The sequence below is a fragment of the Arachis stenosperma genome, chromosome 3 (assembly GCF_014773155.1).
Source record: "Arachis stenosperma cultivar V10309 chromosome 3, arast.V10309.gnm1.PFL2, whole genome shotgun sequence".
In the NCBI taxonomy this organism is placed as follows: Eukaryota; Viridiplantae; Streptophyta; class Magnoliopsida; order Fabales; family Fabaceae; genus Arachis; species Arachis stenosperma.
This window is the reverse complement of record NC_080379.1, coordinates 170,924,618-170,951,125: the sequence shown is the minus strand read 5'-3', so window position 1 is coordinate 170,951,125 and position 26,508 is coordinate 170,924,618. Positions and strand designations below refer to the sequence as shown.

Sequence of the window (26,508 nt, the reverse complement as noted above, 5' to 3'; positions counted from 1 at the left end):
TATAAAAGGTTACACACATAAATTAAACAACATCTTGCCACAAATAAACAGATGGCTAATAAGCTAGCCTAACCAGTGGCACCTTGCCACACACCTTATTTATTTATTTATTTATTCTTCTTATATTTTCAATAACCTCTAAAGAGGCCTTAAAATAAAATTAACTAATTATGGGATGCAATATATCATTCTCCCAAAGGAATTAAATAATTAACCCAAAACGGAAACCATTAAAGTTCAGAAATTAAAAACCTAGTATAATTTATAAGAGTCCATTCAACTACTTTTAGCCATCCACATGCATTAATTCTCCAACACCATTCACAAAAGCCCTTAGGTTCGTATCTGAGGGACCACCTTCTTTGGCTGCTTCTCTACTCAACATCTTCCATCTCTCCGCATTCTTTCTCACTTCTTTTGCTTTCTCTCCACTCCCCATCACAATATCCAAACATCTCCTTATTTCTTCAGCTTCCACTATCCCTTCCTCATTTATCACTTTAGGGTTCACTCTAACCCCTATCTTCCACACATCTTCCATCAGCTTCGCATTTGTGTTTTGATCCGACCACTGTGGAAACGCCACCACTGGGACCCCTGAAATTAGGGTTTCCATGGTGGAGTTCCAACCGCAGTGCGTCACAAAACAACCCAGCGAAGCATGGGACAGCACTTGAACTTGTGAACACCACTTCACTATCTTCCCCTTCATTTTCAGTTCCTCCATATAACTCCACTCTTCCTCTTCTTTCCTTTCTTCAACTTTAATTAAATTTTCTCTAACAACCCACAGAAATGGATGTTCACACCCTAATAAAGCACGTGCAATTTCCTCTGTCTGTTTCTTAGGCAGTTCGTGGTAACTACCAAATGACACGTAAACAACGGAAGACTCCGCCTGTGAGTCCAACCATTTGACATAATCATTACTTGCATGCAAAATGTCACCACCAAATGAAGTATCACGGGGGTTGCTGCCGTCCAAGAAAGCGGATGGAATCAACGGTCCGATAGGAATCATGTTGATTCCATCAACAGCTCTCAGAGCCTCCGGCTCGAGAGCTTCAAAAGTATTGACGAGGACGGTAGGGTTAGTTTCTTTGTGAAGAACTCGAAACTGCTCCTCGAAAAGGGGGAAGATGAAAGACAAGGGGTTTGTTGTTGATACCAACAAGAAAGTTGGAACGTCACATGAGGATAGCAACAAGGGCAAACCCGGGATTGTAAATGGCTCATCTTTGCTTTTAATCTTGTCGGTGATGTAAGTTTCGCAGCCATGGAAGTATGGATGGACAATACTCATCACCGTGGCGGCTTGAATCCACAGCAGCGCGGTTGGGAGTTGAAAAGCACGCGCCACCTCATGTGCCCAAGGAACAAGCAAAGTGTAAATTAAACAAGTGAAAGGTTCGCCTTCCATAGCACGAGAGGCTATGAGGTGGGCAATGAAGTCGGAGCCGCGTTGCTTGAGCTCCGAGGAGTAGAGCCTGTAGTCGTCGTCCCCTCCGGAAAAGACGCTGAAACCAGCATCGTAGCCATCGGAGAAAGTGACGAGGGAGAGACCAGGGATGGAGGGTTTGTTGGCCATGCGGCGGTACACGTGGAGGGTGATGAGAAGGGTGACATGTGCGCCCATAGAGATGAGTCGCTTGGCGAGTTGAAGAGCAGGGTTTATGTGGCTTTGTGCGGGGTAGATTGCGAGGAGGAAGCGGTGGTGACGGTGGCTCTGGTTTACCATGGTGGAAGTGAAAGTAGCAAGCTGTGAAGCTGAATGTAGCAAGAGAAGTATAGAATAGATAATGATAATTGAAGGTTTACCCTCTCTTGCTAGTGTCGGGTATTTATAGATCAATTCCGTTAGAGAGGCATGAGATATCTAAACAATACCAACAATGATCGAAGAGTGCTAGAGGACAGTAATTTTTATGATTTATAACTATTAAATAATTATCAATGATAATTTAATGGTGTGAGATTGGTATAAGATTTTATTCAATGACTCACTTTTTTTTATTGGTTACATGCTGATCAGAATTTAATAAAATTGTTTGGCTCTTAGACTTTTTCATAATGATATACAAAAAAAAAGAAAATTTTTAAATTATTTAAGTAAAAAAATATAAATTATTATTTTAAATAAGGACAGAGGAAGAGAAAGAATCGAATCGGTGGAAAGAAGGACAGCGTTGATGAGGAGCGGCACAACAACAACAACGACACGACGGGAAGGACAAATGACGGGGATAATGTGAGTCTCGATCAATGGTGCGACGGGAGACGACGCCCTGCGAACGGCCGGCGGTGGGTGGACAGCAGTAACAAGGATGTACGAGGCATCAGCGGCGCGATCTCCCATTGCTACAGCGTGCAAGTGGAACACGGAGAAGCTGGGCATCGTTGGCGGGAGGCTGGGCGGCAACAGCGGAAGGATGGGCGACGTCGGCTGGGCGGTGTCGGACGAGACAGCGAGAAAGGGCAGCAACGCCGGGATGACTCTGTGGACCAGTAATGTTAGGGGGACAAAAAAACAGCCAGAACTTGTTTTATTTAGCATTCATTAATTATCAAAACAATTAATGAATGTTAAATAAGACAAGTTATGACTGTTTTTGGCTATTTTTTTTGTTACCAAACATTTTCATTAGTTTAATTGTAAATCCTTCTTTTTTAAATTTCAAAATCTGAAATTAAAAATAATTAATTCATAATTTGATTTATAATTTTAATTTCTTTTTTTACTTCATTGTTCATTGTTTAGTATTTTCATTGTCTCCCTATTTTTTTCGATAATGCTAGTGAGACATAAAAAAATAGCCAAAACTTTCCTTATTTAACATTCATTTACTACTAGAAAACTACTTATTACAGACGGATATTTTCGACAGATTTTATCCTACGGAAATACAGGCAGATTTGCAACGGAATTTTTGTCAAAAACAAAAAAATGAATTAGTATAAATTACAGACGAAAAAAAATTGTTAGAAAATCTATCGGAAAAATTATCTTTTTCGTGGAAAATAATTATAGACAAAAAATCCGTTTATATTCAAATGAGAAAAACGATGCTTTTTAATAATTTATTATAGACAGAAAATCTATCTGTAATTTAAAATTTTTCGTCGAAAATATTAAAATAAGAGTGTTGCTTTAAACTTGTCTCCTCGTTTCACATAACACCTATCCGCGCCTCCACACCTATCTCCTCCAAATGCTTCATCGGCGGTGCCTCTCCGCCTTGCACAACCGTCGCACTGAACTTTTGTCACATCGAAGCTCCGTCACACCCCCTCCCAGTTCTTCTTCGTATGTTGATCGCGTCGTCATATCGAATCCTAATGTGCAGAAATTACTCTGTTTCGATCTCGCCTCAACTATGTAGGTAACCCTAATCTCTTCCAAACCTTTATCACTCTTCCTATTCGCTGCTACACTGACGCCAGCCTCTCCTCCAGTTCACAATTTTTTGTCGAGCTTTTCCGCATCTCGTCCGATTCATTGCCGCTCCTCGCACTTTGCAGCACTCTGTCATCGTTCTAGTCCAGGTATGGCTTACGTCGTCCATTTCTTATTTGATTTTGCTGTCCTCTTATGCATGCGTAGCTATTTTGTTTTATTTTTCTTTTGCTTTGTTTCTTTCTTTCTTTCTCTTTCGTCTTCCTTCTCGCACTTCTAGATCTGCTACTACTCCTAGAATTTTCCTATTCCAGAATATCAAGAATCCATCCTCGAATTCGGTTAATTTTTGAGTTTATCACTTTCATTTTTTTAGAGTTTTATTTTTATGTTTGAAATACTGATTGTGTAGATTTTATTGTTCAATTAGTTCATACTGAGATGCCTTTGAAAACTCCCGAAGCCAGTGAAGCATTCAACATGCTAAGCCCTAGCTACAGAGAGAAGAAAATGGAGGAATTGGAGATGGACGAGGACGAATTCTCTGAGAAGCAGTTTGAGATCAAAGGGGAGATTCTGGAGCCTATTGAGATGCTTTAGGCGGGTCCTATGGTGGTGCGCTTGCCGCCGCAGGATTGGCTACCGTGGGGGTGGAGGTGGATAGGGATGAGCTGGTGTTCATGAGGGAGGCGCATAAGATGTTGGCCAGGAGAGTGAGTTTGGAACAACTTGAAGGTGGTGTGATTGTGGATGAAGACTATATGATACTGGTGGACTTGCATTGGATAGGTACAAGGTGTTCTTGAAGCAGTGTAAAGAATGAGTTGATGAAGCTAATAGGGATAGGTTGGAGGAGGAATCTTATTTGGTATTTTTGGTTTCCTCCAGTTCAATCCAAATGTTACTTACTTTAATTGTTCATGATATTGATATATAGGGTGTGCTTTGTTCTGCTTTGGAGAAAATGATTCCTTATTGAAATAAAGTAAGGGAAAAATTCGAATACTGATTATTTTAAAAGAATTATTTATGTGAAAAGTGGTCTTCCTTTTAATAATGAAAGTCTTTTTTTTCTAAAATAAGTTGAAGCTTATAAATTCATGATAAAGATTGAGTCCATGGATCAAGTGATTAAACACTTATTTTGTTTAAAAGAAGTATCTGGGTGAAGAGCTTTACCTCATGGTGGGTGTCCTCACCAAGATTAGTTACAGCCTATTTGGTTTTGGCATTTAGAATTTGGGATATTGGTGCTTTGGATAAAAAAATGAATCATATATATGTGTGCGCGCGCATGTGTGAAAAAATGTAGTGTAATAATGTGCTTTTTTGAGAAATAGCTAAAAACAGCTTCCATTCTATTATTCCGGTCAAGTAAGCCCTCTATTTCCTGTTTTTCATTTTGATGCATGCTGCAATAATTTGTCTTCTAGACACTTCTAAAATCAGGTTTATTTTGTAACGAAAAAATCTAAAAAAATGTCTGTTTTATTTTATTGACGGATTTATAGATGAATTTTTTATTTGTAATTAGAGTTAGAAATGCTTTTTCAAGCTCCAATTATCGACGAAAAATCTGACGCTAGTTACCACAAAAAATCTGTCAAAAAATCGGACGAGTTAAGCGAAATTGAAGTGATGATTGTTGAAAAAAAATCTGTCGGTAACAAAAAAATATGTCGGTAAATCACAGAAAAAAATCTATCGAAAAATTTGACGAGTTTTTAGCAAAAAGGGGTTCATCACCGAGGAAAATTCTGTTAATAACGAAAAAAAATTTGCCAGTAAATCACCGATAAGTAATTTTTGATAAGGCTTTTACAGTAGAACAAAATTTGTCGGTAATAAAAAATCTGTCTATAATAAAGATCAAATCTATCTGTAAATTCATATGTAATAAACAATTTTTTTGTTATGATTAATTATCACAATAATTAATAAATACTAAATAAAATAAATTATGACTGTTTTTTATTAATTTTCTTTCGTTACCAAACATTTTCGTTTTTTTTTTAATATATAAAAACAAACTCAATATTAAATTGAATACAGTTGTGGCTGGTCATTTAAGAACACGTGTAAGGACTACATTGATTTATCTTGGCTTAAGTATAAATTCGGTCCCTTATACACGATGTGGTGGTTGTGTATCAATTTCTGTCGATTTTTTTTAAGGAATGTGTGATGTTTAATTTTTTAATATTTTTTATTTTATTTATAAAATATATTATATGAAAATTAAATTTTATTTTTTTAAATAAAAAATGGAAAGAATCTAATTTCATGCGTTTCCTAGATAATTATATATTAGACATTTAATTAATTTAAATCTTTTAAAATGGACGATATTATAATATAAAGATTTTTTATATAAAATAAAAAAAAAACTTTATTTTTAAAAATAAATTATTTCAACTTTAATTTTTGAAAATCTTTTTTCTTTGCGTCGGGACAAATTTGTCATTTTCTTCGGTGAACTTTGTTGCCACTCTCTTCAACGAATTTTATGTATTATGTGAAGTTTGTCATTTTTTTGATGAATTTTAAGTTGCTTTTTCAATAAAATCTTAACAAGATAAATTGGGAATCAAAATCACTACTAGTAATTTATTCTTCTTCCTTTACTTTGATCTCCTGTTTACTCGATCTATATAATGTCTGAAATTTTATTATTATTAATTTATTATAATAATAAAATAGTATACGATGAAAAACAATTTATCATGTTCAATTTTGTTGAACCAATATTAACATAAATGTCACTGAAATTAAAAGTCTAACAATATTAAAAAATTTGATGATATTATATACTATTGATTAACAATACATAAAAAGAGTGAAAAAAATTACTATGAATAAAATTTTAGAATTTGAAAATTATTACTCTTAAAAAAATTATAAAGTAAATAAAAACAGAACAAGATTTATATAAAATTTACACGCATCTAAAAGAATATATTTTTTTTTCTAATACAAGTGTGTTGGAGATAGAAATGGAAATAGGCCAAAGCCTACAGGGTAATGACATGCGTTCGGTCTAGCCTAATAACCCATCACAAATTACTTATGTCCAAATCCAAGTTATTTTAAACATTTAATTTTGTTGGTTGTTAAATCTAAACTTACAAATTAGTCTATTTTATAAATAAATGTATAATTTTTTTAGATTAAAACATTATTAAATTTTTTAAATTTATTATACTGTATTATTATAAATACTTTTACATGTTTTAATTACTTTAAAAATTTATATATAATAAATATTGAACAAATTAGTACTTAAAAAATTTTAAATTAGATGTATTAATTTTTAACAAATTTCAATAGTTTTATGAATCTCTAATAATTAGTAATATTTGTCAAATTGGTCTTTTTGTCAGCTCGACCTATTAAACTCTAATAATATTGTTTCACGTGACACATTAATCAACTGAATTAGACGTTAATTGACACGTACGTGAAATCGATCAAAGGACAAATTAATTTCTGTTTTACAAAACACAAAAATATAGTTATTTTTTAGAGATTAATTTAATTGATAATATCATTTATTGGAGACCAATATCTTTAACTATATTCATTTTTTACTATATTCTATCTTATTTTACATGATTGATGAGTATAATTGCGTCTTGTTCTTGGATATGATAGAAATTGCTGCCTGCACGCTAAAAATTTGTTGTTATTTTTTTTGGTTTTTAGTTTTTAAACTTTATATTGTGTAATTGCTGTTTATGATGTGATACTAAATATTTATTTTGATTGTCTATTGTTGACAAATAGTTACTATGGTTTTAATGCCAAACACTGGTGTTGGTTTTAACATAAAAGTTATGATTTATTTTTAGTTTACTTTGACATATATGCCATATAAGATAATGCTATTAGGATTTGACGGATTAAGTAGATAGGGGACCAATTTGACGAATGTCAATAATTATTAAAAACTCATAAAATTATTAAAATTTATCAAGAATTAATATATCTAATTTAAAATTTTTTAGAGATCAATCAAAGTAAATATTCTTTGATATATTATATATAAAAAAATATTTTAAAAATATTTTATGTAAAAATATGTTAGATCATACTGACACACTAGTATATCATTCCAAATTAAATAATAAATCAGGTTTATTAATATTAAAAAAATAACATAACAAATCATAAGTTAGATTTCAGTTAATTAACTACATTATAAATCTGTTTTGTCAAAAATAAAATCTAACCTTATCGAATCTATTTCCACCTCTGATTGTGCTTTTTTCACTAAACTTAAGTTTTATGAAATAAATAATTTTATATATATTTAATTATTTTAGACGATAAAGATGTGACATTTGACATTATTTATATATATTTAGGTGATTGTTATAATACCTAAAAAGTAATATTTAATTTATTAAAAATATTAAAAATTAATATTTAATTTAAAATATAAAAATAAATAATTTTTAAAATTTAAAATTTATTATAAAAAATAAATTAGATCAAATTTAAACATCAATTTATAGATAGATAGAAGTGGCCTTATTTATCAATTTATGTGTCTCTTGGGTGCAATGGATAGACATACAAACATACGCGGCATACCGAATAATTTAACTTATTATAGATAGATTTTAGATGTTTGATAAAACACCTTTTATGTATTGCACACGTTTTTTTATATGTTTTTCTTTCTCTGTTACGAAAAAGAATAAATGCAGTCCAGCATTTTTATGGTCCAATTTCTGCTAGGGATAGGTGTGTGGTTTAGAGCTTTAGCTAGGTGAACGAGGATGGCATATATATATATATATATATATATATATATATATATATATATATATATATATATATATATATATATATAGTAACATTAAATTACACATGTGATTAAATATATTATTAAAAATAATATTAATATTTTTAGTTTTAGTAGTTTAAATTTTTACAATGATATATATCTATATATAATTAAAATTCTTCCATCACATCAACCCATAAACATAATATTTACAAAAGCTTTCAACCACGAACTATTTAAAAAAAATATAGCCACAATCTTCTCTCACCTAACAAAAGAAAGGAAAGGAAGAGAAGGAAGAAAGAACAAATTGGATACATGTTAATTAGAAAAAGAATTTATTTATTTAATATTAAATAAATAAATATAACAAATAACAAATATTTTAAAAATACATCCGGCCGAAAGTCATTGAATGAATTTTCTTTGTAAAATTAAGTAAATGAATGAGAGGAGGAGAGGAACACATCTGTTCATATGGAATAAGAATTTGGTAAGATTTGGATCTAAGTTTTTATTGTTTAAGGTTTAGGATATAAAATTTAGAATTTTTTAATTTTTTTTAATTTGATTCTGATGGTTTTGTAATTTTGAATTTTTTTGAATTATAATTTTGATTCTTAAATTTAGTTTTAAATGTGCGTTTCTCACTCATCTACCATCTGAATAAGTGAATATGATTTACTTGAGGTTTTGGAAGTTTCACTTTTGCTGTTTAGCATCTTCCCAACTCACCAAAAATAGCTTTAATTTAGGATATTTGGGGCACAATCTAAGTTTTTATGTTCAAATTCCTAGAGATTAAATTAGTGCTTATAAGATTTTTGCTACGTCATATAATCGTTAACAGTGCCAAATATTAATTAAAATTACCACGCCAGTTTTTTTTTAATGACGAAAATAGATAAAAAGATCAATTTGACTCATAACTCAAAATTTTAGGATACAAATTAAATTAATTAAAAATTTAAAGACTAAATTAAATTAGAGATAAAATTTTAAAGATAATTTTGAGTATTAATTCACCCTTCGTGTTTATGAAATCACATTCATGTGTGTTTGGATTTTTTTTCTACTATTATTTAACCTTATTACTCTATCTTTAACTCAATACACCAAAGTCAAAAGAAAAAAAAAAACAGAAGAATAAGACAAAAGATTTCCAAAAACAATCCATTAAACAATTAATCATAAATAACCACAAACATCACCCATAATTTCAAATAAACAAGTATTATCACCATGATCACAAATAATTGTGACTAGTCCAAACCTTTAACAATTACACACACACAAAAGTGGTTCGGTTCTTTGGCTATATTGGTTGATAATAACTTTATCGGATATAATTTAGAGGTGCATCTTTCTTCTTATGAGATCTAATCAGAATACACAATTATGGGTGAGATGAGAGATTCGTGTTCTTTATATATGAATTATCATTTTGTTTTGCAACGGTCGTGGTCAATCATTCATTGTTGATAAAAGCGTAGCGTTGAGGAAAGCCTTTAAGTTGGTGTCGGATGGACCCCCTTCCTTGGAAGCATCCTTGGCCACAATCTTCCATTTCTCTCCATTCCTTCTCACTTCCTTCGCTTTCTCTCCATTACTCTCCATCACCATCTCCACACACCTCCTTATTTCACCACCCGTCACTATCCCTTCTTCCTCATCCTCCACCACCCTCACACCAATCTTCCACACTTGTTCAATTAACTTCGCATTCGTCTTTTGATCCGACCACTGAGGAAACGCCACCACCGGAACCCCACACACTAGGCTTTCCATGGTGGAGTTCCAACCACAGTGTGTCACGAAACAACCCACCGAAGCGTGGGACAACACTTGTACCTGTGAACACCACTTCACTATCTTCCCCTTCTTTCTCAGTTCCTCCATGCAACTCAACTCTTCCTCGTCTCTAATCACCCACAGGAATGGAAGTCTACAATCCAATAACGCACGTGCTATTTCCTCTTTCTGTCTCTTAGATAGCGGAAAGTAGCTACCGAATGAGACATAAACCACTGACATCTCTGCCTTCGAGTTCAACCATTGAATGTAGCCATCATTTGAGTCTTGAATTAGGTCACCTCCGAATGAAGTATCGTTGGGGTTTTTCCCGTCCAGGAACGCCGACGGAATCAACGGCCCGATGGGGATCATGTTGACTCTATCAATGGCTTTCAGGGCCTCTGCTTCAAGAGCTTCAAAGGTGTTCACGAGAACTGTAGGGTTGGTCTCTTTGTCAAGCTCCTGAAACTGCTCTTCAAACGATTCAAGAAGAAAAGACAAGAAACTTGGTCTTCCTACCAGCAAGAAACTGGGTACTTCACGCGCCGAAAACAACAACGGCAAACCAGGCAGTGCTATGGAATACGATGAAGATGCCTTTTCTTCCTTGCTTTTCTCATTGATGTAGTTATCGTATCCATGGAAGTAGTGATATAAGATTGCGAAAACCGTGGCTGGCTCGATCCACAAAAGCGCCGAAGGGAGGTGAAAGCCACGCGCCACCTCTTGTGCCCATTGAACGAGCAAGGTGTAGGTTACGCAGGTGAAAGGGTGACCTTGTTTTGCACTAGAGCTTATGAGGTCTGCCACGAAATCTGAGCCGCGGCGCTTCAACTCGGAAGCGTAGAGCTTGTAGTCTTCGTCTCCGCCGGCTATGGCGTTGAAACCGGTGTCGTGACCGTCGGAGAAGGTTACGATGGATAGGCCGGGGATGGAGGGTTTATTGACCATGCGGCTGTGCAGGTAGATGGTGATAGCGAGGGTGACGTGTGAGTCTAAAGAGATGAGTCGCTTGGCGAATTCGAGTGCCGGGTTTATGTGGCCTTGTGCCGGGTAGATTACGAGGAGAAAGCGGTGGCGGACCATGGTGCGGTGGCTGAATTATAGAGCTTATGTGTGTAAAGATAAGTACTGGGCGGTTGGAGCTATAGAGTAGTGAAGTGCTATGATATGATTTTGTTGCCAGTGTGTTTTCGGGAAGAAAAAATCTAAAAACTTATACTTTTATTAAAATTTTATCGGTACTTAATCTGTAAAAAATAAGTGAGTGATGAGTAATGATGATTAGATGATTAATTAATTAATGATTAAAAATTATAAAATTTATTGACTTTCTATCATTCCTTTTGTAAAAATTCTAAATGATGAGTAATGATTGATGTTTCCTCAAAAGAAAAAATTATAATAATAAAAGTATAAAACAACTAATATTTGAAAACCTTACTATTTAAGGCTTTAAGCTCTAGCTAATAATGAAACAACTAATTTTTGGAAATTGGAAACGTTACTATTTAAACTATAGCTAATAAATAGTAAAAATAATATTTATATATTAAAATTAATTATTAATATATTTATGTATAAATATATATAATTTAATATATTTTTAATGTATATTTATATTTTAATATATATTATATTAATAAAAATAATTTTAATGTATACAAAAGCATAATTGAATAAATATAATAATGAAATATTGCTATGATTTTGTGGTCTGTATATTCGATTTCCAAATGATGAGTTATGACCGAAATTTTGGTACTCATATGAGCCATGATTGATGGCCAATGATTCATCCCATGAAAATAATCAAAATATTATAATAAAATAGAGAATATTAGAGATATACAGATATTAGAGTAAATAATTTAATATGTTTGATAAAATTATTATTTAATAATTTTTAATTATTAACTTTCACACAAACTAATTGCATAGGAATTTTTATTTTATAATAATAATATAAAATAAAAAATTAATCATGTTAAATATATAGTAAAATTAATTATTATATATTTATATATATTAAAAATATTATTTATATATTAAAATTGATTATTAAAATTAATTTTTAATATATTTGTGTATAAATAAATATGTAATTTAATTTATTTAATTTATATTTTATACTAATGACTAATTTTGATGATTAATTTTAATATACATATAACATAATTGTATAAATACATATTATTTAATTTATTATATTTTAATTTAATTGTATACTAATTATTAATTTTAATATATAAATGACATTTTTAAAAAGAAAAAGACAAATAAACTAGTACAAAAAGACATTGTCCATTTACATTATTTGAGATGGCGCATTGGGATTCATGTGCTCAATATTTTAAGAAAAATGAAAAAATAATAAAAATGAAACTAAATTAATTTAAAATATTTTATTATATATATTTTAATTATTATTAAAATAAATGAATAATTTTAAATATAATAAATATATAATTATAAATATTATATATATAAAATTATAAATATTAAGTTAAATAAAATTACTTTAAACTATTATCTTTTTAATATTATTTAGTTCTTTTTTTATACTACGTGATATAGATCGATATTTTTGAAACAACAACTTTTTTAATATTTTTTAGTATTTGAGTTAATATTAATTAAATTTTAATTTATTATTTGAATAAATAATAAAAAATATCTTAAATTTAATAAATTGCTGACAAAAAGTTTTTTAATTTTGCGAACAACAAATTAACAATTAAATATTTTAAAACATTATTATAAACAAAAAAATATTTTCTTATAATTTCTTAGAGCAATACTAGGGCCAATAATTTTTGTGATTTATAACAATCATATAGCCATCAATAATGATTTTAATGGTGTAAGATTGATGTGAGATTTCATCTAATAATAACTTATTTTTTTTTACTGGTAATGATCAGAATTTAACAAAGTTACTAGCTCCCTAGACTTTTTCAATTTCTTATTGATTTTCAATTGACAAAGAAACCCATGAAGGTATTAGGAAAAAAAAAAACAAAACATAATATAAAACACAAGGTATATTTAGACAAGAAAATATCTAAAGGGCCAATTATAATATAAATTAATTAAAATTAATTTTTTTATTTTTTATTTTAAAATTTAAAAAATTAGAATAACAAAAAATTATTTTTTGTTTTAACTATTTCGTTAGAGTTAACCTCTTTTCTAGTTGATTCATAGTAGATTTTGACGTAAGAAAGAGTCAAGAATGAGAAGAAAAATCTGATACAAGATAAGGGTTGATCTCATCTACTTTGAGGCAGTAAGTCATGCACTTGATGAAGAAAAGTCCTGAGATTCTGCTCCGAAGAGCCACCTTCCTTCACAGCTTCCCTTGCCAACATCTTCCACTTGTCTGCATTCTCTCTCAGTTCCTTCGCCTTCTCTCCACTTCCCATCACCACCTCCACACACCTCTTTATTTCACCAGCTTCCACCACCCCTTCTTCCTCCTCCTCCTCACGATCCACCCTCACCCCTGTCTTCCACACATCTTCTATTAGCTTCGCATTCGTCTTCTGGTCCACCCACTGCGGAAACGCCACCATTGGTACCCCAGATGCTAAGCTTTCCATTGTCGAATTCCAACCACAGTGTGTCACAAAACATCCCAACGATCCATGCGACAAAACCTCCACCTGCGAGCACCACTCCACTATCTTCCCCCTTGCTTCTAATTCCTCTCTGCAGCTTAACTCTTCATCTTCCTCTTCCTCTTTCTCTTTCTCTTTCTTTTCTTTCTTCCTAATAACCCACAAGAATGGATGCCTTGAATCCAACAAAGCACGCGCCATTTCCTCCATCTGCTTCTTCGCCAACACCCAGAAGCTTCCAAACGACACATAAACCACCGATCTCTCCGCCTGTGAGTCCAACCACTCTACGTAATCATTTGAGTGTTTGAAAATATTACCGCCATAGGAACTATCACCATCGCCATCTTTTTCAACGTCCAAGAACGCCGACGGAATCAACGGCCCGATTGGTATCACGTCCAATTTATCATCAACGGCCCTCAGGGCATCAGGTTCCAACGCTTCAAAGGTGTTGGCTAATATTCTTGGTTTGACTTCTTGATCAAGATGTCGAAACTGTTTTTCAATCAGCGAAGCAATGAAAGAGTTCCGATACTTACTAATCGAATTATTTGATTCCAAATAAAACGAAGGTAGGTCACATGAGGGTTGCAACCGCGGCAACCCTGGAAGCTCCAAGGAACACGACGAGGGCTCTTTGGTAATTTTCTCGTTGATGTAGTCACGGTACCCGTGAAAGTAGTAGTAGTGGATGTCCAAGAGCACCGCTGGTTGAGGCCAGAGCACAACCGAGGGAAGGTGAAATGCACGCGCCGCCTCTGCCACCCAGTTTTGTAGGAAGGTGTAGACTACACAAGTGAAAGGGTGCTGGCCTTCTTCGGCGGCGGAGTTTATGAGATCGGTGACGAACTCTGTGCCGCGGCGCTCGTACTCGGTCATGTAGTGGTCATAGTTGGAGTCATCGGAGAGGGTGAAACCATCGTCGAAGCCATCGGAGAAGGGGACGAAGGAGAGGCCGCGGATGGAGGGTTTGTCGGACATACGGCGGTGCATGTGGACGGTGGTGGAAACGGTAACACGTGCGCCTAAATTAATGAGCCTCTTTGCTAACTGGAGGGAAGGGTTTATGTGGCCTTGTGCGGGGTATGTGATGAGAAGGACGTGGTGACGGTGCATGATGGCGGTGGTGGCAGCAGCTGAGTGGTAACTGAACACGCACCTTCTTCTTTGGACTAATGAATTAGTAACGAGGTGACAACTGACACGTTGAAATAATATATAGGGGTTTGAAGTTTGAACAATTTGGTGGTTAAAAAATCAATCATTAAATCAATAGTTTGTTAAAAATGCGTATTAAAATCAAAACTATATATTCAAATAAGTAAAATAAAATAATATATGTAGCATTTTTAAATTCCAAACCATGTATGTGTCTTTTCTTGTTTTGTACATTACTACTATATTCAATATAAACGTGTTGTTTTTATGTAAAATGGAATTTGAATCCAGAGAGATTACCCTTCTTAACTTAATTAGTTGAGCTAATCTCACTATGCTATATAATATTACACCTTCAGAAATGGATTCATTTAGGCATTTAAACAATAAAAAACATACAAATATTATGTGTACATACAAAAGTAAATTTTTAAAATAGTTATTATATATTTATATATTTTTAATATATATATTTATTTTATATAAATAATTATTTTTTTATGTATACATAATATAGTTACAAAAAATAAAAAAAAATCAAAATATTACATATGAAAAAATAATATAATTTTTTTAAATATTCTAACTTTATTATTTAAGTAAAATTGATTTTATATTTAAAGAACGAGAACGGTAATAGTGTATATGTAAATATTTATTTTGGATATAAGATATAATTTTTGGTTGTCTTTGTCCTACCTTGTGACGTTTGAGCTTACGAAATTGTTTGGGACCTAGTGGATCATCTGATCAACTTTGCTTGTGGAAATTCTGATACTTATCACCTTTGAAACGTAAGGAAATCTCAGTTTTCGGAAGCATGTTTTCTATGACAGGTTAAGAAATTAGAAAAGAACAATTGATTTTTAAAAAAATAATTAACGTTTATAGAAAATTCCAAATTTTAGAAAAGAATTAAGTCTCAAAATGATCTCTAAAATTTTATATTCAAGGTTTAAAGTGGTCTCTACTTAATTTTGTTTTCAAAGTTATACTCTAAAATTCATAGTAGTTTCTCAGGCAATTTTAGTCCATCACCGACTATCGAAAAGTTGAAGTGGACTCATTTTCTACCACGCTGACACGTCAATGGCTAACTGACGTAGCAAATGAAATTTTTTTGTTTGCAATGTAGTCTCTTTCTCTTTTTAAAATCCTGATTCTCAAATTATGTTCAATAGATTCTCTTCTTCACTCTCTTCTTCTTCTTAAACCCCATTTTTTATTCTCATCCTTTCAAATCCAATCATCACATCAACAAAAATGACTATTTTATGTGCTAATTTACATTCCATTACAAGAAAAATACTGAATACCATCGAATTTACCGTTGGATTTAGCGTCGGAGATTAGTAGCGGATTTACTAGCGAATTTACGAGCGGATTTGCCAATAAATTTGTCGGGTGAAAGAGTTACTATTGGATTCAAATTTTCGACAGTAATATACTTGGAGAAAAAAAAATGGCGCGATCATTACCGTGTTAGGGAGAAAAAATCCGATGGTAAGGTAATTATATGAAAAATGCTTTGGTTATAAGCTGTGCGTTATCGGCGGATTTTTCGACGGTAAATCCAAGGATAAAATTGACCCCGAAATTCAAATTTATGAACCATTGCCTTCCATTTCTACAATCTCACTTCTCTCCCCCTTTCTCTTTCTCTCTCGTCGTTAGCCTCTCTTCGCTGCCGTTTCGCCGTCGTTGACTGCTTTTCACGACTCCATCCATCATCTCCATTGAAAAGCATCCACTTGCGAGTTGCTGCCTCCTTTGTTCGCCACGCGCCGCCGCTTGTCTCCATCAGCTACGATGCTACTACCCTTCCTCCTTCATTCAGGTACGTCTTCTTCTTTTTCTTCTTTTTTTTGACATTATTGATATTTGCTAAACCCTAACTCTATCGTTCCTTTCTCCCTTTTTTATCATGTTAATTAGCTGTTTGGTTTCATTAGATTGTATAATAATTCTGAATTTGTAGATTGATCAAATATTGATGTTTACATAGTTATTAAAGTCAATGGTTCTTGACTGCATTGATTTATTGACACCGACATACTATGTCTTAAAATTTTGATAATATTATAACTAATTGTCCTCAACAAACTCATCAATTAGCATTAAATAGGTGAAATCAAGATTGATATTTGCCTAGTAGTTAATAAAATTAAAATATCTATTCGCTTGATGTAGTTGACTCTTTTACATTCATGACTTAGTTAGCTAAGAACTCTGTAGCAAATTGTTCTTTGTTTATTTTATTTTATTTTTTGCAAAATAATATTGTGAAAGAAGAACAAGGATTATCAAATATATCTAGTTCTAGCTCAAAGATTAGCTTAGTTAGCAAATTTTAGGTTTGTGTTGTAGAATTTTTGCAGGTTGATATGCCGTGTTACAATGACTAATTTGTTGGTTAATTCATAAGCATTTATGCTGATTTTGTTATTAATTATTTCATTTGAAGAATTCTCTTTCATGAAAGCTTTTATATATACATAGCCCGCAATTAAATAAATAATTAATATCATAAAATGAAATCAAATACCACTAAGGGTAAACATAATGTAAAACCTGTATTAATAGTAACAAATAGCAAGTTTATATACAGTAAAAATTATCTATTTGTGGAAGTTTTTTACGTTATCTATTGACAGATATATGTTTTATAATAGAAGCTTTTTTTTAATTTATCCATTGACAGATGTATGTTTTATACTTCGATTTAAAATCCAGTATGTTGAGCATTTGTTGTACATACTATGGATTAGTTTTTTTTTTTCTCACACTTTGTTTTGTGGCTTACTTCTTTTGCCTTTGCATTGTGCTCTCTGTTGTCGTGAAATTTGAATTTTTCATTGTGTTCTCTTTTTATGCCTTTGCATTATGATTTAAATTTTTGATTGAGTTTCAGTATTGATGAACTAACTACGGTCTTTTATGGTTTATTTTACTTATTTTAGTCCTACTTTATTATATTCATCTATGTCTATAATTTTAATTTGGATTGATTTTCAAAATACAATAAACATCTTTTGTTTAACAGTCATCTATCTACTCTCTTATTATCATAGCTTATTAAAGATTTTGTTTAATCTGTTTCTTAAACTATATTACTAAGTAGTATACTATCAGAAATTACGTTATGAAGAACAAATAAAAGATCTTTTGAGAAAGAAAGAGTATAAGAGAGCGGTATCCTTAGTGAAGGAGCTTGAACCTGAAGATGAAATACCAAAAGATTTTCTCTCATTTGTTCATTCTCAAATGGGGTTTTTGTGACTTTTTTACTTGCATTTTTTATATTTGAAGTGGTTTGTAAATTTTTAACTAAAGATTATAGATAAACTATTATAAGAAATTGTAAAACTTTGAATCTTTTCAGTTAAAAAATTATATATCGAATTTTTAAATAATTTTTAAAAAAAATAATATTTAAATTTACCGTCAGATTCACTGAAAAAAATACAATGGTAACAACCCAAAATTTTGCCATTTAAAAGCTTATATCTATTGATAATTATTGACATATGAAAAATTTGCAGGTAAATAGTTACCGACAAAGTTTATACCGTCAAATTTTTTCCGTCACTAATCTAAATCTGACAGAATTCACTATTTTTTGTTGTATTTCTAGAAAATAACGATTATACAAAGTTTAGAATGTAATATTATTTCTTCAAATTTTTACCAAGAGAAAAGTTTGCTGATCACTTTAACACTGCTACCATAAATTGAGAGTTGTCATCAAACGATGACGGCAAAAAGTGAAAAAATAATTAACATATAGCTTATAAAAGTATAGGACAAATCTTGTGAAATTAAGTCTTATTGCCGATTTTGAGAATAGCAACTGATGCTCCATACATAATTGCCTAGCTATTTCCTGATTAATCATAAATGATGACAACAAATAAAACATTATAACAGGAAGCAGTGCCTTATAAACCTACTGATTCCAACTCAAAATTCTCTCCAATTGAATTTAAAATCGGTTATGAAAAATTTACTAATTTCTGAACTCCAGTTGGTGTCTCACCAAATATATCATCATAAAATATGTCATCTGATCTTTCACTCTGTAAAGATCAGGAAAAAAATTCAATACCCATCAATAAATAGAAATATGAAAAACAATAATATTAGTCCAATTTCCAAACCTATCATTCTTCCGTTTTAACTTCAGAACTCATTCTCATGGTAAAAAAAGCATAGCAATAAGGGTTTGCAAGACAAGAGTTTCATTGGCCCATTTCTCTGTTCTTCCCGTGCGAGTTCGCAAGGCATAAGGCTTCATTGAGCTTTGCCTAAAGGAGTCTGTCGGGGCAAAAACGTGGTTGAACAACCAACAACCTCAGAGGCCTCGAACGCACGAAGGTGTCCCTCAACAAAAGCGACACCATTTTCCTGCTTCGAAGAGGGAGAACCGCGGTAACGAGATGGAGGTCTGTGAGAGGCGACGGCAAAGAAAGTTGAGTGTGAAAGACTAGGTTTGGGAGGGGTGGGCAGCGCGACGCTGAGACGGAGGTCGGTGAGAGGTGGCGATAGAGAGGATTGCGAAAAGCTCTGTCTGTGCGGTGTGTCGAATTCTGTAAATATGTGAGAGTATGTTGGACAGGGTCTCGGATTCCGTTAGTTTTTTTTTTTATAAATATAAAACGACGTAGCTTTAATGCCAACATGGAAAAAATGAGTCCATCTTAGTATTTCTATGGCCAGTAATGGACGAAAATTGCCTCAGAGATTACTATTAGTCCTGAGTATAATTTTGAGAATAAAATTGGATAACTATTAATTTTAGAGACCATTTTAAGTTTCGAGTGCAATTTTAGATACCACTTTAAAGCTTAACTCTTTTAAAGTCACACGTAAAATATTACATATCATCTAACATGTTGTAAATTTATGTAGACTCAATCTAGTACTTAAAAATATATAAATAAATTATTTTTATCTCTAAATTTTTAAAAAATAAATCAAATTAATCCTTAAACAATTTTTGTCTTCACAAATTCTATTTTAATTTTTTAATTAGACTAATTTTAATTCCATTATCACATTCTACCCAAGCAATATTTTCTTTACGTAGAATAATAGAAATATAATATGTTAATCTTTGTATACCTTAATTTGTGTACCTTAATTTTTAAATATTTTACAATGTACAAATTTAATCTTTAAATTTATGTATTTGATTTTTTTTTAAAAATTAATACATAAATTTGACCTTCATATTTATATACCTCACCCAAGTCGTATTATTAGATTTCATTTTTTCTATCTCTTCTTCCCTGAGCAAATTTGACTGTTCAATTTGTTTAATAATAATTTTAAAAAATAATTCCACACTAAAGAGAAATACTAGTTTTTTCAATAACAATACATTGCACACCAATTCTTTACATATAAAAAAATTAGCCTCATTTCGAAATTATTTTGACTACTACTAATTTTTATTTTTTATTTTACTTATGTTTAAACTAAAATAATTACTATATTTAAGTTTACATGAAAAAACATGACCAAAAAGTATAGATGCAACTTCAAAATATCGTGGGACAATAAGATTGCGTTTGGTTATGAGAATAGAATATAATAAGTCACTAAAAATAAGACATAAAAATTAAAGACATAAAAATTGATGCTTTTGCATTCAAAAAATTTAAAAAAATATATAATAAAAATATAATTATAAAAATTAATAAAAATAATAAAAAATAAAAAATAAATTATATTTTTTATTAGTGTTTATGTGTTCTTTCAATCAGAATAAATACAAAATATATTAATTTAATTTAATATTTCTAAACATGTTTTATCTGTTAAATATAATTTTATGTTTCTAAATTTCTGCCTCAATATCCCATATCGATAAATAAATGTTGTCCAAAAATGCAATGCTCTTTATAAGTTTGGACCATTAAAACTCTTTTTTAAAAATAAAAAAAAAAATGGTAAACAAAGGGGCACAAGGCCCAAACTACACAGAAACAATACTTCTAGGATGAGCCACCCCAGATTCATCACCAAGTAACAAAATTTGAATTCCAGTTGGAGGAGAGTTTCAGGATTCAGTCGCAATAAGTTGTTGAACACTATAATTGGCTAACTAGTCAGCAAAGGCATTTGCCTCCGTGTAAGTGTGTACCAATTGGACCATCTAATTCCTCCCCATGAGCTCTTTAATCCACCTTCACCTTTTTAAAACCCAAAGTCCAAGCCATTTGAGAGTCCACGGGTAGCTTGCCAAAGAATAACTTGATCCGTTGTGGTCCCTTCCAGGCCCGAATTCGTTTCCAAACTTTCCTATCTTGGAATGGGGCTCCAATACTATAATGATAATCTGATTTTATAGAAAATCTTTCATCCTTGGAGTGCTTCCAAGCTAACTTATCAGGGGGGTGAGAGGCTCTCAGAACAGGATAAGCACATATGCTTTGAATCTGGCAGAAGCTGTAGTAGGTTTTCAATTTTTCATTCACCTTCATTCTTCACATAGGCACAAATTTTTGTCATCCTCATCATCTCCACCAGTGATAATTGGAAATTTATAATTCAGAAGTTGGTCTCTTAAGACTGGGGAAAGGAATTAGATTGCAAAACAGAAATTCGGATTCTTAGAGTCGAAGAGGAAAAAGGTGTGTTGGGGTTGCGACGGATACGATGGGGGAAGAGTAGTGGCTGAGAATCTTGTTTTGCATTTTTTTTTTCTTTCTCTTTTGGGTTTTGAGTTGAAAGAGAGAGAAGGATTTTTTTATTATTATTAAAAGTTTTATTTTAAAACATTTTTTTTAATAGAATTAATGATAGAGTTAATGGTAGAATAATATTAAGGAAAAGTATAGGTGAACAATGAAAATATTAATATGCATTTCAAATGTTAGAGATATAAACATAACGATTAAAACGCAAAGTACAAGTTTAGGAATTATTCAAAATGTTAGGAGTAAAAATAATATTTTAATCTTAAAATATTTTAAAATTTTATAAAAATATTCAGCTATAAATATATAAAAAATTATTAATATTAATTTAAATATAAGATAAAAACAAAAATATTCACCTATAATTTCTTATTGATTTCCAATTGGCAAAGAAACCCATGAAGGTAAAACCAAGAAAAAGAACAAAACATCATAAACACCAGCCATGTTTGGACAAATATTACGTGATGAATCGAGGAAAAAAATAGCAGGCTTTGACTTATTATAAGACTATTGAAAGAAAGAGTCAAGAATGAGAAGAAAAATCTGATATAAGGATTGACCTCAACTTTGAGGCATTAAGTCATGCACGTGATGAAGAAAAGTCTTGAGATTCTTGTCCGAAGAGCCACCTTCCTTCACAGCTTCCCTCGCCAACCTCTTCCACTTGTCTGCATTCTCTCTCAGTTCCTTCGCTTTCTCTCCACTTCCCATTACCATATCCAAACACCTCTTTATTTCACCAGCTTCCACCACCCCTTCTTCCTTCTCTTCCTCATTTTCCACCCTCACCCCTGTCTTCCACACATCTTCTACTAGCTTCGCATTCGTCTTCTGGTCCAACCATTGCGGAAACGCCACCATTGGTACCCCAGATGCTAAGCTTTCCATCGTCGAATTCCAACCACAGTGTGTCACAAAACATCCCAATGAGCCATGCGACAAAACCTCCACCTGCGAGCACCACTCCACTATCTTCCCCCTCGCTTCTAATTCCTCTCTGCAGCTTAATTCTTCCTCTTCCTCTTCCTCTCTCTCTTTCTCTTTCTTTACTTTCTCCCTAATAACCCACAAGAATGGATGCCCTAAATCCAACAACGCACGCGCCATTTCCTCCATCTGCTTCTTCGCCAACACACAGAAGCTACCAAACGACACATAAACCACCGATTTCTCCGCCTGCGAGTCCAACCACTCTACGTAATCATCTGATCGTTTGAAGATATTACCGCCATACGAACTATCACCACCTCCATCTTGATCATCGTCCAAGAACGCCGAAGGAATCAACGGCCCGATTGGTATCACGTCCAACTTATCATCAACGGCCCTCAGGGCATCAGGTTCCAACGCTTCAACGGTGTTGGCTAATATTCTTGGTTTGACTTCTTGGTCAAGATCTCGAAACTGTTTTTCAATCCGTGAAACAATGAAAGAGTTCCGAAACTTAGTCGAACTATTCGATTCCAAATAAAATGAAGGTAGGTCACGTGAGGGTTGCAACGGCGGCAACCCTGGAAGCTCCAAGGAACACGACGAAGGCTCTTGGGTAATTTTCTCGTTGACGTAGTCACGGTAGCCGTGAAAGTAGAAGTAGTGGATGTCCAAGAGCACCGCTGGTTGAGTCCAGAGGACAACCGCAGGAAGGTGAAACGCACGCGCCACCTCTGCCACCCAGTTTTGTAGGAAGGTGTAGACTACACAAGTGAAAGGGTGCTGGCCTTCTTCGGCGGCGGAGTTTATGAGATCGGTGACGAACTCGGTTCCGCGGCGCTTGTACTCAGCGGCGTAGTGGGCGTAGCTGGAGTCATCGGAGCGGGTGAAACCGTCGTCGTAGCCGTCGGAGAAGGGGGCGAAGGAGAGGCCAGGGATGGAGGGTTTGTCGGACATGCGGCGGTGCACGTGGACGGTGGTGGAAACAGTGACGCGTGCGCCTAAATTAATGAGCCGCTTTGCTAACTGGAGGGAAGGGTTTATGTGGCCCTGTGCGGGGTATGTGATGAGGAGGAAGTGGTGGTGGGGCATGATGGCGGTGGTGACGGTGGCGGAGCGGTAACTAACACTAGAATCTCGGTGTAAAATAACTATAGCGTGCAATGCACCTTCTCTGGACTAATGAATGAGTAATGGGGTATTGAGGTGACACCGTGACAAGTTGAAACAATATAAACATAAGGGTTTGAACAATTTGGTGGTGCTAAAATTCACAACATTACTATATTTAACATTAACATTTTTTCTCATGTACAATGGAATTTTAATACACGACCTAGAAAAGAGAAAAGATTAAAATTTTTAACTTAATTAATTGAGCTAATCTCACTAAGCCAGGTAAAAAGTAAACAAAATATTATTTATATACTAAAATCAATTATTAATATATTTATATATAAATATATATAATTTAATTTATTTTTAATATATATTTATATTTTAATATTTATTTTATATTAATAATAATTTTGATAACTAATTTTAATATACATATAATATAATCAAATACTAAATATTAAAAAAAGATTGATTTAAGCATTTAAAACATTGTCAAGAATAAAAATATAATATTTAAAATAATAAAATGTATTTTTTAATTAATAATTAATAAATTTTTTTTAAAAAAATTATTAATTTTTTTTCAATAAATTTAAATCTTTGTTTTTTTATCCACTATTTTTCTTAGTAAAATTGATTTTATATTTAAGAATGGGAATGGTAATTAAGTGTAGACGTAGAGATATATTTTGGACATAAAATATATTTTTTGATTGTCTTGTCTTGCCTTGTGACGTTTGAGCTTACGAAACTGTTTGGAGCCTAGCTGATGATGATCCGATCAACTTTGCTTGTGGAAATTGTGATCAAGTCACCTATGAAACGGAAGGAAATCTCAGAAGTGCAAGTGGAATAAATTTTAGTTTGAGTAATAAATAGTTTAATTAAGTTATTTTTTAAAAAATAGTTTAAATAATAAATAATTATATTAAAAGTAGTTTATAAATAAGTTATTTTGTGTTTAAATTTTTAGTTTTAAAAATATTTATTATTTTATAAGAAAATAATAAAAAATATTAGTATTATAAAAAAAGTTATTTTTTAAATTTTTAATTTCTTTATAAGTTCTTAAATAGCTTATTAAAAAGCTGCAATTTTATTTTAAAAATTATACCAGACATTAATACTACTATTTTTTATAAGTCAAAAACTTAAAAAAATAATATTTTTAAAGTTTTCTAAACGTACCTGAGTATAAAAGTGTACATTATTACTTTATTAAAGCATCATGAAACATTTTTAGTTTATTTACAAAGTATAATAAAAATATGAATAAATTAAAATACAAATATATAAATTATATTTTTACGTTAGTATTTATTTTTTTAAAATATATATCATATTATTATTTTTATTAAAACACTCTTATATTTTAATAAAAATAAAAATATTTTAGTATTTTTCAAAAAATTTAAATATCTTTTTTTATATTATACAAAAACTATTTTTTTAAATTATTCAAAATTTAAAATTCAATTAACTTTAATAGTATAGTTTTAGATTTTAAATAATTCAATAAATAAAACAAAAATAGATCTAAAAAATAAAAAAAATTGTTCGTCTTCTCTAGGATTCTAGTATTTTTCGTCTCATCTTCCTTCCCTTCTCTCCATTGATTCTTACTGCAACTGGAATGTTCGTCATTGAAGAGCTAAGATTTAGAGAAGATCGAAGCTCATCGGCGATTATTTTTAAAATATACTTTCTCATGGAGTTTGTTATGAAGGCCTTATCGTTGTAGTTGACAGCAACATCGTTTACTATAGCGGGGAACATATCTTCGAAGAAGGAAGGGAGCGATGAAGGAAGCAATGAGAGGAATATTCGATGGCAAGAGCAAGTGTCGTAGGCTGTGAAGGCGTTGAATGGAGGTTAATTACTGTTGTGATTCTGGTGAACAACGACGAGGAGGCAGTTGCGATAAGAATCGACGAATAGAAGAGAAGGAAGAGGAGAGAGGAGATAAAGAACACTGAAACCTTACAAAAGATGAACAATTTTTTTTTTAATTTTTTAGATTTGTTTTTGTTTTGTTTTTTAAATATTTAAAATTTAAAATTATAAAATTAAAGTTAATTGAATTTTAAGTTTTGAATAATTTAAAAGAGTAGATTTTGTCCAATATAAAAAAAGAATATTTAAGTTATTTTTATTAAAATATAAGGGTGTTTTAGTAAAAGTAATGATATGATATATATTTAGAAAAAGAAAATTTTAATATTGACGAGAAAAATATAATTCACGTGTCGTGTTTTAATTTGTTCATATTTTTATCGTATTGGCACATATAAATTTATCAACGTACCGAAATAAACGCCAATATCTTTTCTACGACGATTAGTTTATTCATCAGTAAATGTTTAATATGACAGGTTAAGAAATTTAAAAAGAATAATTGATATTGAATATTTAAAATAATTAAGTAATATGAGTATGTTATATCACTATAACAGATACGGAGGATGGCGGCAGAAAATTGGCGGCCGTTTACAAATCAACTGCAGATTGGCAGGATAGCGGTGGTTGTCATTGCGGTTTGACAACTGCACCAAAATTAAATAGCATAGCGGCAGCGACACGTCCCAACTACTCGAAAGCAATACAGTGATATATATAACGAATCAACATATTGCGTTCATGGAATCTTTTTCGCGTGAAGTCAATTGGGCAGGGGCGCGAACCATTTCTCTGGAAGTCCTTGCCGTCGTGGTGCTCCCCTCAGTCAATTCCAGTAGTCTCCTCCTTCCCGTTGCTGTGTCGTTCATTGAGCCACTTTTCCCTCTAACACTGGTCCGAAGCTTAGGTTTGCTAAACCCTCATTCAATTTGGTTGAATTTTTTTTCATTTCACCTTTCAATTTGGCTTATATTGATCTTGTTCTTCATGATTTGGGTTTATACAGTCAAAAATCAAATTCGCACTTTTCAATTTGGTTTAGATTGGTCTTGCTTATAAAGAAATCATTTGATCTATATCTTACTTTCAAATTTTCAGATC

General features: G+C 32.1%; 4 protein-coding genes across 4 annotated transcripts; all 4 read right to left on the bottom strand.

Moving 5' to 3' along the window:
* On the bottom strand, positions 1 to 1,793 carry LOC130970334 (phloretin 4'-O-glucosyltransferase-like). Its single transcript, XM_057896391.1, has one exon. It carries the CDS (start codon positions 1,736 to 1,738, stop codon positions 287 to 289), a length of 1,452 nt encoding a protein of 483 aa, XP_057752374.1. The 5' UTR covers positions 1,739 to 1,793; the 3' UTR covers positions 1 to 286.
* Positions 1,794 to 9,394: 7,601 nt separating this feature from the next.
* Positions 9,395 to 11,192, bottom strand: LOC130968000 (phloretin 4'-O-glucosyltransferase-like). The gene has a single exon (XM_057893074.1). The coding sequence runs from the start codon at positions 11,061 to 11,063 to the stop codon at positions 9,648 to 9,650; it is 1,416 nt and encodes a 471-aa protein (XP_057749057.1). The 5' UTR covers positions 11,064 to 11,192; the 3' UTR covers positions 9,395 to 9,647.
* Positions 11,193 to 13,117: 1,925 nt separating this feature from the next.
* On the bottom strand, positions 13,118 to 14,786 carry LOC130969552 (phloretin 4'-O-glucosyltransferase-like). Its single transcript, XM_057895326.1, has one exon. The coding sequence runs from the start codon at positions 14,714 to 14,716 to the stop codon at positions 13,250 to 13,252; it is 1,467 nt and encodes a 488-aa protein (XP_057751309.1). The 5' UTR covers positions 14,717 to 14,786; the 3' UTR covers positions 13,118 to 13,249.
* A 7,013-nt stretch (positions 14,787 to 21,799) lies between these two features.
* Positions 21,800 to 23,642, bottom strand: LOC130965530 (phloretin 4'-O-glucosyltransferase-like). Its single transcript, XM_057890289.1, has one exon. It carries the CDS (start codon positions 23,482 to 23,484, stop codon positions 22,024 to 22,026), a length of 1,461 nt encoding a protein of 486 aa, XP_057746272.1. The 5' UTR covers positions 23,485 to 23,642; the 3' UTR covers positions 21,800 to 22,023.
* Positions 23,643 to 26,508: the final 2,866 nt, after the last annotated feature.

Excerpts from the sequence above, each read along its gene's own strand:
- LOC130970334 (XM_057896391.1), bottom strand. The coding sequence starts at position 1,738 with ATGGTAAACCAGAGCCACCGTCACCACCGCTTCCTCCTCGCAATCTAC.
- LOC130968000 (XM_057893074.1), bottom strand. The coding sequence starts at position 11,063 with ATGGTCCGCCACCGCTTTCTCCTCGTAATCTACCCGGCACAAGGCCAC.
- LOC130969552 (XM_057895326.1), bottom strand. The coding sequence starts at position 14,716 with ATGCACCGTCACCACGTCCTTCTCATCACATACCCCGCACAAGGCCAC.
- LOC130965530 (XM_057890289.1), bottom strand. The coding sequence starts at position 23,484 with ATGCCCCACCACCACTTCCTCCTCATCACATACCCCGCACAGGGCCAC.